The 17,336-nt window shown below is 42.3% G+C and overlaps 1 protein-coding gene across 3 annotated transcripts in view; it reads left to right on the forward strand.

Moving 5' to 3' along the window:
- The first annotated feature begins 37 nt into the window (after nt 1–37).
- Nucleotides 38–17,336, forward strand: part of SRRD (SRR1 domain containing) — a 31,535-nt gene continuing 14,236 nt past the window's right edge. For all 3 annotated transcript variants that reach the window (XR_009534560.1, XR_009534561.1, XM_060119593.1), the window contains exon 1: nt 38–207. Coding sequence is in view for 1 of the 3 variants with exons in the window: in XM_060119593.1 (XP_059975576.1) it covers nt 38–207 (170 nt within the window). In the remaining 2 variants the exon portion in view is untranslated. The remainder of the gene's footprint in view (nt 208–17,336) is intronic.

A 17,336-nucleotide genomic window follows, 5' to 3' on the forward strand; every position in this document is an offset into this window, starting at 1 on the left:
CCGCAGAGCTGGCGCGCGCCGATGACGTCAGAGACCAATGGCGGCGGCGGCGGAGCTGGAAGGCTGGCAGGCGGCGTCTCGTCGGAGAAGGCGCTCGGCGGCGATGTGTCCGCGGCGCAGGGAGGCGGCGGCGGCGGCGGACCGGGCCCCGGGAGCCCAGCCCGAGGTGGACGGCGGAGTCGTGCTTCGTCGCATCCAGGAAGCCAAGTGAGTACGGACTCGGTCCTGGGTCCGAATCTTCACGCCCGTGGGAACCTCCCCAAGCCCCAGTCTCGCCATCTGTAAAGTGGGAGTAACTGCAAACCCTTTAAGGTTTATGGTAGGATTTAACGGAGGTAAAGAACTCATTACAGACTGGAGCATAGTAAGCGCTCAATAAAGTTTGTCATTCCTCTTATTGCAGTTGTAGCTGCGTGACCCTGGGCAAGGTATGTAATCTTTGTGCCTCAGTTTTCTCGTCTGTGAGATGGACGTGGAAATAGTACCTATATAGGCTTGTTTTGAGGATTCAGTGAATTAGTCAATGGTTTACCATCCCCAACAGTGTCTGGCGTGTGGTAAGCGCAGTACCAGTGTTTGGTATTAATATTATGTTAATGTTGGTTATTAGCGGTTTTGCTCACACCATGGCCGCAACCAGCACACGTGATTGTCATCTTCATGATTATCATCACGCGTTAATTGAGGAGCTGCTGCGTGCCTGGCGCTGGCTTGAGTTCTCTACACACTTTGTCAGAATGAACATCTCAGCCACGCTAGGATCCTGGCAGGGCGCCCAGTCTCAGAGAAACATAGGTAATGTGTGGAACCAGGTTTCAAACCCATGTCTTCGGTAACTTCAAAACCTGTGCTTAAAAGCTCTCCGTTATTCTGGTTTATCCCCCCCCTCCCCCCATCATTGCTCCGTGCCTTGCTGTGTACCTTACATATAGTGTTGGGGAGGAAAAGTTTTTCCTCTACCCTTCTAGGTTCTTTTGGCTGGTCTAATAAGAAAATTGACACAAGACAGGTTAACAGGAGGGAAAAACAAATTTAATCAGGAATGTGCAGGAGTCCCATAGTAACATGGCACCCAAAAAAGTGGCCAAATGAGGCACCTTTTATATCTTTCAGACAAGGAAACAATTATTTGTTAGAAAACAAAGGGGCTTGGACTTAGGGTAGCAAGTTCATGAAGTAACAAAGTGTGTTTATAAAGCGTTTTTAGCCTTGACTCATCTATCTCTGGCGATAAAGATGCCTTCTGTTCTGGTATACGAGGATCCTTTCATATGGGAGATTTATTTCCTGCCTTCAGGGGAACAAAGTAGGGTCAAAGTGTTCTTGCAGTGAATGTTTCTCAAGTAAGTATAATTCCAAATAATCAATATGCCACAGTGGCATACTGGGGGGCAGCCCGCCCTGAACCCCATCAGTAGCACTTAGGACAGTGCCTGACACCCAGGAAGCACTCAATAAATGTTACCTACTTTTGTTATTCAGCATTGTGCCTTTATTTTCAGTCCTTTAAGGGCTCAATAAATAACAGCTTTTGTTAGTGCTTCTTCGGATCAGCAGCTGAAGGACCTTCACAACTGAGAGAAATGAGACTAATTTTATGTATTCCCCTCCCCCAGAATTAGGGCCTAGAGTCAGTGGTGACTGAGCCTGAAAAAAAAAAAAGCATCAGTGACTTTTTCTAGGATCTCAGGTGATGCCACTGAGAATGAGTGTGCCTCGGAGCTTGGAGATCTCTTAAGCGGTGTCCTGACACTGTTCCTCCTCAGCTTCTTCAGTATCCCCTGAACTCCCTGCTTCTCCCTGTAGCCCCAGGTGTGGTGCAGTCCCCATTGCCCCGAGTAGAGAAGAGCCCAGCACTTTACACGCTGTTCTCCTGTGCACACACTCACCAGTTTACAAAGCACCCCCTGTACGTTACAGCCCTCCTTTACCCTCTGGGCAGAACCTGAGGGCAGCCTCTTCAATTCTGTCTCCTCTCTGAGTCCCCTGAGCACTGGCTTCTGGCTTGTCGGTTCAAATCCAACAAGTTCAGTTTTTTTTTTCCTTTCAACTTTTTTTTTTTGTTTTTTTTTTTGTGATGGAGAGCTTAAGATCTGTCTTAGCAACTTTCAAGTACACCATACAGTATTTTTAACTGAAGTCGCGGTGCTGTACATTACATCCCCATGACTGATTTATTTTATAACTAGAAGTTTGTACCTTTGGGATCTCCTTCACCTGTTTCACAGCGCCACCCCCCTCCGCCCACCCTTAGCAACCACCAGTCTATTCTCTGTATCTGTGAGCTTCATGTGTGTTTGTTATATTCCTCATATAAGTGGGATAGAGTATTTGCCTTTCTTTGACTTATTTCACTTAGCATAATGCCCTCAAGGTCCATCCATGTTGTCACAAATGGCAAGATTTCATTCTTTTATGGATGAATAATATTCCACTACATATATACACGCATAGTATGTGTGTGATACACACACACACACACATATCTCACGGTTTCTTTATCCATTCATCCATGATGAACACAAAGGTTGTTTCCACATCTTGGCTATTATAAATAGTGCTGCAGTGAACATGGGGGTGCATGTATATTTTCAAGTCAGTGTTTTCATTTTCTTTGGATAAATACCCAGAAGTGGAATTGCTGGCTCAAATGGTAGTTCTGTTTTTAACTTTGTGAGGAACCTCATACTGTTTTCCATAGTAGCTGCACCAATTGACATTTCCACTAGTGGTACACCAGGGTTCCCCTTTCCTCCACATCCTCACCAACACTTAACTATTTCTTGTCTTTTTGATATAGCCATTCTAACAGGTATGAGGTGATAACTCATGGTGGTTTTGATTTGCACTTCCCTACTGATTAATTATGTTGAGCATCTTTTCATGAACCTGTTGGCAATCTGTATGTCTTTAGAAAAATGTGTATTCAGATCTTCTGCCCATATTTTAATTGGATTGTTTGGGGTTTTTAGGTATTAAGTTGTGTGAATTCTTTGTTTTGGATATTAACCCCTTATCAGATATATGATTTGCAAATATTTTCTCCCATTCAGTACGTTACCTTTTCATTTTGTCAATGATTACATTTGCTGTGCAGAAGCTTTTTAGTTTGATGTGGTTCCACTTGTTTATTTTTGCTTTTGGTGTCAGATTTTTAAAAATCATCGCCAATATCTATGTCAAGGAGTTTACTGCCTGTGTTTTCTTCTAAGAGTTTTATGGTTTCAGGTCTTATATTTAAGTCTTAAATCCATTTTGAGTTAAGTTTTGTGTATGGTGTAAGATAGTGGTCTAATTTTACTCACTTTTTGTATGTGGCCGTTGATTTTTCCAAACACTATTCATTAAAGAGACTGTCTTTTCCTTTGTATATTCTTGGCTTCTTTGTCATAAATTAATTGACCATAGATGCATGGTTTTTTTCCTCTGCTCTCCATTCTGTTCCATTGATCTGTGTGTCTGTTTTTAAGCCAGAATCATACTGTTTTAATTAATATAGCTTTGTAATAGAGTTTGAAATTAGAGAATATGATGCCTCCAGCTTTGTTCTTCTTTCTCAGGATTACTTTGGCTATTTGAGGTCTTTTGTGGTTCTATACAAATTTTAGGATTGTTCTATTTCGTTAAAAATGCCATTGGAATTTTGATAGGGATTGCATTGAATCTGTAAATTGCTTTGGGTAGTATGGACATTTTAACAATATTAATTCCAATCCCTGAGCAGGGATAGCTTTCCATTTATTTCTGTCTTCTTCAGTTTCTTAATGTCTTGTAGTTTTCAGTATACAGGTCTTTCACCTCCTTAGCTAAATTTATTCTTAGGTACTTTATTCTTTTTGATGCAATTGTACATGAGATTGTTTTCTTTTTTTCTGATAAATATTTTTTATTGAAGTATAGTTGATTTACAATGTTGTATTAGTTTCTGCTGTACAGCAAAGTGATTCAGTTATACATATATACACATCCTTTTTTATTTTTTTTATTTTTATTTTTTTTTGCGGTATGCAGGCCTCTCACTGTTGTGGCCTCTCCCGTTGCGGAGCACAGGCTCTGGACACGCAGGCTCAGCGGCTGTGGCTCACGGGCCCAGCCACTCCGCGGCATGTGGGATCTTCCCGGACCGGGGCACGAACCCGTGTCCCCTGCATTGGCAGGTGGACTCTCAACCACTGCGCCACCAGGGAAGCCCCACATTCTTTTTTTTTTAATATTCTTTTCCATTATGGTTTATCATAAGATATTGAATATAGTTCCCTGTGCTATACAGTAGGAACTTGGTGTTTATCCATTCTATATACAAAAGCTTACATCTGTTAATCCCAACCTCCCACTCCAGCCCTCTCCCAACCCTCTTCCCCTTGGCAACCACCAGTCTGTTCTCTATGTCCATGAGTCTGATTCTGTTTTATAGGTAGGTTCATTTGTGTCATATTTTAGATTCCACATATAAGTGATATCATATGGTATTTGTCTTTCTCTTTCTGACTTGCTTCACTTAGTATGATAATCTCTAGTTGCATCCATGTTGCTGCAAATGGCATTATTTCATTCTTTTTTATGGCTGAGGAGTATTCCATTGTATATACGCACCACATCTTCTTTATCCATTCATCTGTCAATGGATATTTAGGTTGTTTCCATGTCTTGGCTGTTGTACATAATGCTGCTATGAACATAGGGGTGCATGTATCTTTTTGGTTTTGTTTTTTATAAATTTATGTATTTTATTTTTGGCTGTGTTGGGTCTTCATTGCTGCACACGGGCTTTTCTCTGGTTGTGGAGAGCAGGGGCCACTCTTAGTTGCAGTTCACAGGCTTCTCATTGTGGTGGCTTCTCTTGTTGCAGAGCACGGGCTCTAGGCTTGCAGGCTGCAGTAGTTGTGGTGCGCAGGCTCAGTAGTTGTGGCGCATGGGCTTAGTTGCTCCATGGCAGCTGGGATCTTCCCGGACCAGGGCTCGAACCCGTGTCCCTTGCATTGGCAGGCACATTCTTAACCACTGCGCCACCGGGGAAGCTCCCACATGTATCTTTTTGAATTAGAGTTTTGTCCGGATATATGCCCAGGAGTGGGATTGCTGGATCATATGGTAATTATATTTTAAGTTTTCTGAGGAACCTCCATACTGTTTTCCACAGTGGCTGCACCAACTTACTTACCACCAACACACCCACAGTGTAGGAGGGTTGCCTTTTCTCCACATCCTCTCCAGAGTTTATTATTTGTAGACTTTTTAATGATGGCCATTCTGACCGCTGTGAGGTGGTACCTCATTGTAGTTTTGATTTGCATTTCTCTGATAATTAGCAGTGATGAGCATCTTTTCATGTGCCTATTGGCCATCTGTATTTCTTCTTTGGAGAAATGTCTATTTAGGTCTTCTGCCCATTTTTTGATTGGGTTGTTTGTTTTTTGTTGTTGAGTTGTATGAGCTGCTTATATATTTTAGAAATTAAGATCTTGTTGGTTGCATCATTTGCAAATATTTTCTCCCATTCTGTAGGTTGTATTTTCATTTTGTTTATCGTCTCCTTTGCTGTGCAAAAGCTTATAAGTTTGATTAGGTGCCATTTGTTTATTTTTGCTTTTGTTTCTGTTGTCTTGGCAGACTGACCTAAGAAAACATTGGTACAATTTATGTCAGAGAATGTTTTGCCTGTGATCTTTTCTAGGAGTTTTATGGTGTCATGTCTTATATTTAAGTCTTTAAGCCATTTTGAGTTTATCTTTGTTTATGGTCAGAGGGTTTGTTCTAACTACATTGATTTACATGCAGCTGTCCAACTTTCCCACACCACTTGCTGAAGAGACTGCCTTTTCCCATTGTATATTGTTGCCTCCTTTGTCAAATATTAGTTGCCTGTAGGTATGTGGGTTTATTCCTGGGTGCTCTATTCTGGTCCATTGATCCATAGGTCTGTTTTGATTACTGTAACTTTGCAGTATTGTCTGAAGTCTGGGAAGGTTATGCCTTCTGCTTTTTCTTTTTCTTCAGGATTGCTGTGGCAATTCTGAGTCTTTTATGGTTCCATATGAATTTCAGGATTATTCTAGTTCTGTGAAAAAATATCATGGGTAATTTGATAGGGATGCATTAAATCTGTAGATTGCTTTGGGTAGTATGGCCATTTTAGCAATATTCTTCTAATCCAAGAGCATGGGATATCTTTCCATTTCTTTGAGTTATCTTCAGTTTCCTTTATTAATTTTTATTGTTTTTAGCGTATAAGTCTTTTACCTCCTTGGTCAGGTTTATTCCTAAGTATTTTATTTTTGGGGGTGCGATTTTAAAAGGTTTTTTTTTTCATTCCCTTTCTGAATTTCATTGTTGGTGTAAAGAGATGCAGCCAATTTCTGTATGTTAATCACGTATCCTGCTACCTTGCTGAATTCGTTTACCAGGTCTTGTAGTTTTTCTATGGAGTCTTTAGGGTTTTCTATGTATAATGTCATATCATCTGCATATAATGACAATTTTACCTCTTCCTTTCCAATTTGGATACCTTTTATTTCTTTTTCATGTCTGATTCCTGTGGCCAGGACTGCCAATACTGTGTTAAATAGAAAAGGTGAGAGTGGGCATCCTTGTCTTCCAGATTTTAGCTGGAAGGCTTTCAGCTTTTCACCATTTAATATTATATTGGCTGGGGGTTTGTCACAACTAGCTTTTATTATATTGAGATGTGTTCCCTTTATGCATACCCACTTTAGTAAGAGTTTTTTTCATGAATGGATATTGAATTTTGTCAAATGCTTTTTCTGTGTCTATTGAGATGATCATGTGGTTTTTATCTTTCCTTTTGTTTATGTGGTATATCACATTGATTGATTTGCATATGTTGAACCATCCTCGTGAACTTGGGATGAATCTCACTTGGTTGTGGTGTATGATCTTTTTTTAAATTAATTTTATTTATTTATTTATTTATTTATTTATTTATTTATTGGCTGTGTTGGGTCTTTGTTGCTCTGTGCGGGCTTTCTTTAGTTGTGGTGAGCAGAAGCTACTCTTCGTTGCAGTGCGTGGGCTTCTCATTGCGGTGGCTTCTCTTGTTGCAGAGCACAGGCTCTCGGCACACGGGCTTCAGTAGTTGTGGCTTATGGGATCAGTAGTTGTGGCTTGCAGGCTCTAAAGCACAGGCTCAGTAGTTGTGGCACATGGGCTTAGTTGCTCTGCAGCATGTGGGATCTTCCCGCCCCAGGGCTTGAACCCGTGTCCCCTGCCTTGGCAGGCGGATTCTTAACCACTGTGCCACCAGTGAAGCCTATCTCTTTTATGTGTTGTTGGATTCAGTTTGCTAATATTTTGTTGAGAATTTTTGCATCTATATTCATCAAAGATATTGGTCTGTCATTTTCTTTTTTTGGTGGTATCTTTGTCTGGTTTTGGTATCAGAGTGATGGTGGCTTAATCAAATGTCTTTGGGAGTTTTCCCTCCTCTTCATTTTTTTTGGAAGAGTTTGAGAAGGATTGGTATAAGTTCTTCTTTGTATGTTTGGTAGAATTCACCTGTGAAGCCATGTGGTCCTGGATTTTGTTTGTAGGGAGTTTTAAAATTACAGATTCTATTTCACATCTAGTGATCAGTCTGTTCAAATTATCTATTTCTTCTTGATTCAGTTCTGGTGGGCTCTATGTTTCTAGAAACTTATCCATTTCTTCTAGGTTGTCGAATTTGTCGGCATATAATTGCTCATAGTGTTCCCTTATGTTTTTTTGTATTTCTGCCATATCAGTTTTATTTCTTGTTTTTCATTTCTTATTTTGTTGATTTGGGTTCTCTCTCTTTTCTTCTTGTTGAGCCTGGCCAGAGGTTTGTCAGTCTTGTTTATCCTTTCAAAGAACCAGCTCTTGGTTTTACTGAGTTTTTCTAATCTCTATTTTATTTATTTCCTCTCTGATCTTTATTATTTCCTTCCTTCTGCTGATTTTAGGTTTTGTTTGTTCTTTTTATAATTCTTTTAGGTGGTAGGTTAGGTTGTTTATTTGAGATTTTTCTTGTTTTTTGAGGAAGGCCTGTATCTCTATGAACTTCCCTCTAAGAACTGCTTTTGCTGCATCACATAGATTTTGTATGGTTGTGTTTTCATTTTCATTTGTCTCAAGGTATTTTTAAATTTCTTCTTTGATTTCATCATTGACCCATTGGTTTTTTAGTAGCATGTTGTTTTGTCTCCATGTAGTCATTTTATTTTATTTATTTTTTTTTTTTTTGCGGTATGCGGGCCTCTCACTGTTGTGGCCTCCCCCGTTGCGGAGCACAGGCTCCGGACGCGCAGGCTCAGCGGCCACGGCTCACGGGCCCAGCCGCTCCGCGGCACATGGGATCCTCCCAGACCGGGGCACGAACCCGTATCCCCTGCATCGGCAGGCGGACTCTCAACCACTTGCGCCACCAGGGAGGCCCCATGTAGTCATTTTATTCTCATTTCTTTTTCTGTGGTTAATTTCCAGTTTCATGCTTTTGTGGTCAGAAAAGATGCTTGACATAATTTCTGCACTGTTAAATTTGTTGAGGCTTGTTTTGTGCCCTAGTATGTGGTCAATCCTAGAGAATGTTCCATGTGCAATTGAAAAGAATGTGTATTCTGGGGTTTTTTTTGGATTTAATGTCCTAAAAATATCAATTAAGCCTCACATTTTCTATTGAATCGTTTAGGATCTTTGTTGCCTTGTTGATTTTCTGTATAGAAGATCTGTCCATTGATGTGAGTGAGGTGTTAAAGTCTCCTACTATTATTGTATTACTGTCAGTTTCTCCCTTTATGTCTGTTAGTATTTGTTATATGTATTTGGGTGCACCTATATTAGGTGCATATATGTTGATGAGTTTAAAATCCTTTTCTTGTATTGATTCTTTTATCATTATATAGTGTCCTTCTTTATCTTTCTTTATAGCCTTTGTTTTAAAGTCTATTTTGTCTGATATGAGTATTGCAACCTCTGCTTTTCAACCTATGTGTGTCCTTTGCCCTGAAATGGGTCTCTCTTGTAGGCAGCGTATTGTAGCCTCTTTTTTTTTTTAAATCCAGTCTGCCACTCTGTCTTTTGATTAGAGCATTTAGTCCATTGACATTTAAGATAATTATTGATAGATATGTATTTATTGCCATTTTAAACCTTGTTTTCCCATTGATTTTATGTTTCTCCTTTGTCCTTTTCATTTTTCCTTTTGTGGCTTGATGATTTTCTTTTGTATTATATTTATGTTCTCTTCTTTTTGGTTTTTGTGAATCTATTGTATGTTTTTGATTTGTGGTTACCCTGTTTTTCATGTATGTTACCCCCTTCCTATATCTACTTGTCTTAGACTGGTACTCATATAGGCTCAAACACTTTCTAAGGAAAAAAATATGCATTTTCTTACTCTTCTCCCCCACACTTTATGATTTTGACGTCCTCTGTTACATCTTCATGTTCATCCTTTTGCTCTTCACTGTGGTTATCATCACTGTCACAGAAATTTTTTGATTTTTTTTTTAATCTGTGTACTGGCTTATTTAAGTGATTTACTTTCCCATTGTGATTTTTTCTTTCCTATATATTCTTACTTCTTTTCTATTTAGGGAAGACCTTTCAATATTTCCTTTAGGATAGGTTTAGTATTGCTGTATTCTTTTAGTTTTTGCTTGTCTGAGAAATTCTGTATCTCTCCTTCTGTTCTAAATGAAAATCTTGCTGGGTGGAGTATCCTAGGTTGCAGATTTTTCCCTTTCAGGACTTTGAATATATCTTGCCACTTCCTTCTGGCCTGCAACATTTATGTAGAAAAATTGACTGATAGCCTTATGGTAGTGTTCCCTTGTGATTAACTCTTTGTTTTTCTCTTGCTGCCTTTAGAATCCTCTCTTTCTCTTTAACTTTTTTCCATTTTTATTATATGTCTTGGTGTAGGTCTGTTTGGGTTTATCTTGTTTGGGACCCTCTGTGCTTCCTGTACCTGGATATCTGTTTCCTTCTTTGTTTTTTTAAATTTATTTATTTAATTTATTTATTTTTGGCTGTGTTGGGTCTTCGTTGCTGCATGTGGGCTTTCTCTAGTTGTGGTGCATGGGCTTCTCATTGTCGTGGCTTCTCTTGTTGCAGAGCACGGGCTCTAGGCACAGGCTTCAGTAGTTGTGGCACGTGGGCTCAGCAGCTGTGGCTTGCAGGCTCTAGACCACGGGCTCAGCAGCTGTGGCTTGCAGGGTCTAGAGTGCAGGCTCAGTAGTTGTGGTGCATGGGCTTAGCTGCTCCGCGGCATGTGGGATCTTCCTGGACCAGGGCTCGAACCTGTGTCCCCTGCATTGGCAGGCGGATTCTTAACCACTGCGCCACCAGGGACGCCCCTGTTTCCTTCTTTAGGTTTGGGAAGTTTTCAGCCATAATTTCTTCATTTTCGATCCCCTTGTCTCTTTCTTCCCCTTCTGGAATCCCTATTATGCGTGCTTTATATTATCCTGTAGGTCTCTTATGTTGCTTTCATTTTTTTTTCATTTGGCTTTCTGTCTGTTGTCCTGATTGGGTGATTTCCATTATTCTATCTTCAAGGTCACTTATTCGTTCTTCTGCATTATTCATTCTGCTGTTCATTGCCTTTCGGTCAGCTTTCATACCTGTAAATGAGTTTTCTAATTTTTCTTGGTTCCTCTTTATAGTTTTACAGTATTCTGCGTTTCTGTCAATCGCCTTTCTTACTTCCTTCAGTATTTTCATTACCTCATTTTTGGAATAGGTGTCTGGTAGACTGAAGAGGTCTGTTTCATTGCTCTTTCAGGGGAATTCTCTTGGTCTTTTAACTGGGAGTTGTTCCTCTGCTTCTTCAGTTTACTTACATTTCTCTTACTCTGTGAGTTTAGGAGAGACAGTTGTCTACTGTGGTCTCAGAGGGCTATTTATATGTGGAGGTGTCCCTGTGTAGCTTGTGGGGTGTTAATATATTTGGTGCAAGGGTTGTTTTTAGTATGGATGCCTGTTGCCTCTTTCTTCAGTGTGTGCTAGGCATTGTCCCCTTGATAGGGGTGTGCAGATGTGGTGGCTGATGCCCAGTCCTGCGGTTCTTGGTGGCAGTGTTGGCTTAGGCACACCCCCCGAGCACACAGTGGGAGCGGAGGCGGCTCTCAACCACTCCTGGCATCTGGGTAGGTGGCAGCGGCAGCTCACGACTGCCTCTGGAACCCATGCAGTGTCCTGCCCTCTGCGAGCGCGCACACACAGGGAAAAAGGTCACAGTGGTGGGTCCCGCCCCTCCCCGGTCACACCCCCCAAACAATGTCACCTGGCCTCTAAGGTGGTCTGGGCTTCCTCTGCATACACCCTCAGTTGTGGTCACAGAGATTCCAGCCCCTCACTCCCCCACCCTGAGCTTTTTTCCACACAGCCACCCCCAGCCCTCTCTCAGGGTCTGATCTCTGAAGCCTAAGTTCCAGCACGCAGCCCCTGCCTGCGCCGGCAGACGCACATCTCAGGCTGGGGAGTGCAGGGCAACGGCACCGACTGTCTGTGAAGTCCTCTGTCTGCCACAAACCGGCTGCTGTGTTCTCCCCAAGGCTTTGAAGCTGTCTGTCTGTCCTGGCCGATCTCCCGTCCAGTGAGGGGGCTTCCCAGGGTGTAGAAACCTTTCCTCATTCATGGCTCCCTCCCAGGGGCACAAGTTCTGTCCCGATTCCTTTCTCACTTTCTTTTTTTTTTTCCTTTCGTCCTACCTGGTTACATGGAGATTTTCTTGCTCTTTTAGCAGTCTGAGGTCTTCTGCCAGTGTTCAGTAGATATTCTGTGAGAATCACTCCTCATGTAGATGTATTTTTGATGTACTTGTGGGAGAAGGTGAGCTTCACATCCTACTATGCCATCGTGATCCTCCCTGAGATTGTTTTCCTAATTTCTTTTTTTTGATAGTTCATTATTAGTCTATAGAAATGCAACAGATTTTTGTGTATTGATTGTCTGCTGCAACATTACTAAATGTGTTTATTCATTCTGACAGTTTTTTGTAGAGTCTTTAGGGTTTTCTATCTATAGTATCATGTCATCTGCAAATAGTGACAATTTTACTTTTTCCTTTCCAACTTGGATTCTTTTTCTTTCTTTTTCTTGCCTAACTGCTTTGGCTAGGACTTCCAGTACCTTGTTGAATAAAAGTGTTGATAGTGGGCATTCTTGTCTTGTTCCTGATTGTAGAGGAAAGGCTTTCAGCTTTACATAGTTGAGAATAATGTTAGCTGTGGGGTTGTCATATATGGACTTTATTTTTTTGTGTTTGTGTTTAAAGTACTTTATGATTTTACAGAGCATCTTCATACACACAGTATCTTATGTGATCCTAACAATAACTCTGGAGGTGGGGGTTACAATGCCAATTTTACAGGGGAGGGAATGGAAGTGGTGAGATACACACAGGCATGCTGCTTAGAATGCTACTAGAACCTTAATGCTGTGAATCCTGGGACTGAGTGTTATCCTTGAAGAAAAGGATGGTTGTGAAAATGTGATCTGTTAATTAATAGAGAGAGATTCAAAAAAAATATGGAATCCCACATTTTTCCTTTTTTTTTTTTTTTTGGTCTGCCTTTTCTTTTTCTCCTTTGTCATTTTTAGCCCTTTCTTCATCTACACAAAATGTCTTCAGCTCTACTGAAATATTTCTTTTTCTCCACGATCTATACTGGATATTTAAGGCATAAAATGCAAAGAGCTTTTTAGAATAATAAACGTCAACATTTTTGGTTTTTATGATCAAAATATTATTGCTTGAAATGGACAGTTAATTGAAGGAAACAAGTTTTGGTGATGTGTTGAATGAACTGCCCCAGCTCTACTTTATTTCACTATAAAACTTGAAAAAGGTAAGCTGTAATTTGGAGAATAAGACAATATTAACCATATATTACTTTGTTAATATTCTAAGGAATTAAAAAATATTGATCTCCTCTGAACACCTATAGAGCCCTGTTCTTCCCCCCCATATAGCTCTGCTGTGTCATATAATTGTCTGTTTACATGTCTGTGTCCTTCAGAGACAGTTAGCTCTGTAAGGCCAGAGACAATAACTGTCTTATTAGCTGTTAAGTCCAGCTCCAGAAGGTACACAAATGAACATATGCTGAATGAACAAATGAATGAGTGAACGAATGAATGGATTTTCTTTTCTGGCCTCCCTATCTCTGGTTGAGACTAGTGTTTTCGATGTAAAGAATCCACATACAGTCAGTATCCATGGGATTTCTCCTAGAACCCAATGGGTTACATCAGGTTCAGTGAGACGCCAGATGAGTGGGTGGCAGAGGACTCCTGGGGACCGGTAGGAGCAGTCCACCAGGCAGTGCATGGGCAGCATCCCAGCTCAGAGTGCTGGGGGGGGGCGGTGACGGCGGGATATGGAGCTGGGGGAGACGTGAGTGTGGGAGCAGAGGCCCAAACAGCACCAACAGCCAGGAGAGGAAGCCACGTGGAAGCTGGGTACCAAACGGGAGCCAAGGGTGGTTTGGAGGAGACACAAAGGGATCTTGGAGTCAGTTGTGCTGATGACTTGTGCAGAGGTGAAGGGCCTTTTAACGAGATGGTAGCACAGGGTGTCCCGCCCAACCCACCTGATTTTTTTTTTAATTTATTTTATTTTATTTATTTTTGGCTGTGTTTGGTCTTCCTTGCTGTGTGCGGGCTTTCCCTAGTTGTGGCGAGCGGGGGCTACTCTTCGTTGCAGTGCGCGGGCTTCTCATTGCAGTGGCTTCTCTTGTTGTGGAGCACGGGCTCTAGGCACGCGGGCCTCAGTAGTTGCCAACCCACCTGATCTTAAAAGGACCCTGGCCTCCCTGTCTTCCCCATTGGTCCTGGGAATCCTCAACTTCCAGGAAAGCCAGTTGGTCTCCAGTCACCTTTAGGACGTGGTGGACCTATTGGACCTGGAATGCCTCGTGGACCACCACCTCTAGTGGGACCTCTCTCTCCTTTTTCACCTGAGGGTCCAGGAGGACCTTGAATTAAAGTGATATTTTTCAGTGTCTGAGAATGTTCCCAATCTTTTAGCCTGAAGTCATTAGTGATGTTATTCAGTAGTTTCACTTCTCCTTTTATTTCCTGTTCCAAATGCACTTTTTTTCCCCCAGAGACATAATTTCTGCTGATGCATTGTACACATGCTCCTTTAACTTACTCATCTCCTGCCACTATTCTGATGATAGGTACAAAAACTGCAAACACAAGGAGATAAAGGGCAATCAATGCAGCTTTGAAAGACTTAGTTTCTCTTGAAGGGCAAGGCCATTTTTAGGATTCAGAGGAAGCAAGCATCAGACTTCACAAATTCTGAACAGCTATCAGTGTTCTCCTGTTGATTGGGAAAGCTATCCCACCGTGTCATACTTCTGAAGCAGAAGCCACTAGAGCCATAAACTGGTGAGAACACTTAAATGATCATTTTGATGAATTCCTGGAAGCTGAGTGAGGACTAGTGTGAGAGTCTCTGAGAGACTTCTGGGGGCTGCAGTCCTAGGGGCACCCCCAAACTTTCCTGGGCTTTACTTCCAGGAACCCAACCAGGGTCTTACGGTGAAGAGCCAAGAAAAATCACCTGGTGCCTCTGGCAGAGGGAGGGGAAAACTAACCATTTAAAATACATCCAGGGGCTTCCCTTGTGGCACAGTGGTTGAGAGTCCGCCTGCCGATGCAGGGGACATGGGTTCGTGCCCCGGTCCAGGAGGATCCCACATGCCGTGGAGCGGCTGGGCCCGTGAGCCATGGCTGCTAAGCCTGTGCGTCCAGAGCCTGTGCTCCGCAACGGGAGAGGCCACAACGGTGAGAGGCCCGTGTACCACAAAAATAATAATAATAAAAAAAAAAATACCTCCAGAGCATTCTTCATAATAAAGGCTTACTCTCCAGTGAAAAAGCCATATGTATATAGCCTTTATTATGTTATGTTCCCTCTATACCTGCTCTGTTCAGAATTCTTATCATAAATGGAGGCTGAATTTTGTCAGATGCTTTTTCTGCATCTATTGAGATGATCATGTGATTTTTATCCTTCATTTTGTTAATGTGATGTATTATGTTAACTGATATGCAGATATTGAGCCAACCTTGCATCTCTGGAATATTAGATCCCACTTAATCGTGGTGTATGATCCTTTTAATGTATTTTTGAATTCGGTTCGCTAATTTTTTTTAAAGATTTATTTATTTAATTTATTTTTGGCTGCGTTGGGTCTTAGTTGCGGCACACAGGATCTTCGTTGAGGCATGCAGGACCTTTCATTGTGGCGTGCAGGCCCTTCATTGTGTGTGGGTTTTGTCTCTCTAGTTGTGGCTCACAGGCTCCAAAGTGCATGGGCTCTGTAGTTTGCAGCACGCGGGCTCTAGTTGAGGTGCGCCAGTTCAGTAGTTGTGGCACACGGGCCCAGTTGCACCGCGGCATGTGGGATCTTAGTTCCCTGACCAGGGAATGTGTCCCCTGCATTGTAAGGCGGATTCTCTACCACTGGACCACCAGGGAAGTCCCTGGTTTGCTAATATTTTTGATGAACATTTTTGTATCTATGTTCATCAGGGGTATTGGCCTGTAATTTCCTTTCCTTTGGCATCTTTGTCTGGTTTTGCTAGGGTTATGCTGACCTCATAAAATGAGTTTGGAAGTGTTCCCTCTTCCTCTATTTTTGGAAGAGTGTGAGAAAGATCAGTATTATTTCTTCTTTGAATATTTGTTAGAATTCACCAGTGAAGCTATTTGGTCCTGGACTTTTGTTTGTTGGGAGGTTTTTTTTTGTTTGTTTGTTTTTTTGCGGTACGCAGGCCTCTCTCACTGTTGTGGCCTCTCCCGTTGCGGAGCACAGGCTCCGGACGCGCAGGCCCAGCGGCCACGGCCCACGGGCCCAGACACTCCGTGGCATGTGGGATCCTCCCAGACCTGGGCACGAACCTGTGTCCCCTGCATTGGCAGGCGGACTCTCAACCACTGTGCCACCAGGGAAGCCCAGTAGTTTTTTGATTACTGATTCAACCTCCTTACTAGTAATCAGTCTGTTCAGGTTTTGTAGTTCTTCATGATTCAGTATTGGAAGGTTATATATTTCTAGGAATTTATCCATTTCTTCTGGGTCATCCAGTTTGTTGGCATGTAATTGTTCCGAGTGGTCTTTATGATCCTTTATATTTCTGTGGTATCAGTTGTTATATGTCTCCTCTTTCATTTCTACGGTATCAGTTGTTATGTCTCCTCTTTCATGATCTTCCTGGACCAGCCCTGTTTTTTTTTCTTGGTGAGTCTAGCTAACAGTTTGTCAATTTTTATCTTTTCAAAGAACCAGCTCTTGGGCTTCCCTGGTGGCACAGTGGTTGAGAGTCCGCCTGCCGATGCAGGGAACACGGGTTCGTGCCCCGGTCTGGGAAGATCCCACATGCCGCGGAGCGGCTGGGCTCGTAAGCCATGGCCACTGAGCCTGTGCATCCAGAGCCTGTGCTCCGCAATGGGAGAGGCCACAACAGTGAGAGGCCCGCATACCACAAAAAAAAAAAAAAAAAAGAACCAGCTCTTAGTTTTATTGATCTTCTCTATTGTCTTTTTAGTCTTTATTTCCTTCATTTCTGCTCTGATCGTTTTTTTAATAAATTTATTTCATTTATTTATTTTTGGCTGCATTGGGTCTTTGTTGCTGCGCGTGGGCTTTCTCTAGTTGCGGAGAGTGGGGGCTACTCTTCGTTGTGGTGCACAGGCTTCTCATTGCGGTGGCTTCTCTTGCTGCGAAGCACTGGCTCTATGTGTGTGGGCTTCAGTATTTGTGGCGCATGGGCTCAGTAGTTGTGGCACACAGGCTTAGTTGCTCCGCAGCATGTGGGATCTTCCCGGACCAGGGCTTGAACCTGTGTCCCCTGCATTGGCAAGGGGATTTTTTTAATGTATTTATTTATTCATTTAATTTTTGGCTGCATTGGGTCTTCGCTGCTGCACGCGGGCTTTCTCTAGTTGCAGTGAGCGGGGGCTACTCTTTGTTGCGGGGCCAGGCTTCTCATTTTGGTGGCTTCTCTTGTTGCAGAGCACAGGCTCTAGAGCACAGGCTCAGTAGTTGTGGCACACAGCCTTAGTTACTCTGCGGCATGTGGGATCTTCCCAGACCAGGGCTCAAACCTGTGCCCCCTGCATTGGCAGGCGGATTCTTAACCACTGCGCCACCAGGAAAGTCCCAAGACTTTTCTTGTTTCTTGAGGAAGCCACTTATCACTATGAACATCCCTCTTAGAATAGCCTTTGCTGCATCCCATAAATTTTGGTATGTCTCTGGTTTAAAGTCTATCTTGTCTAATAGAAGTATAGCTCTCCCGCTTCCTTTTGGTTTATATTTGCATGGAATATCTTTTCCTAG

This window comes from Mesoplodon densirostris, chromosome 15 (genome assembly GCF_025265405.1).
Source record: "Mesoplodon densirostris isolate mMesDen1 chromosome 15, mMesDen1 primary haplotype, whole genome shotgun sequence".
NCBI lineage: Eukaryota > Metazoa > Chordata > Mammalia > Artiodactyla > Ziphiidae > Mesoplodon > Mesoplodon densirostris.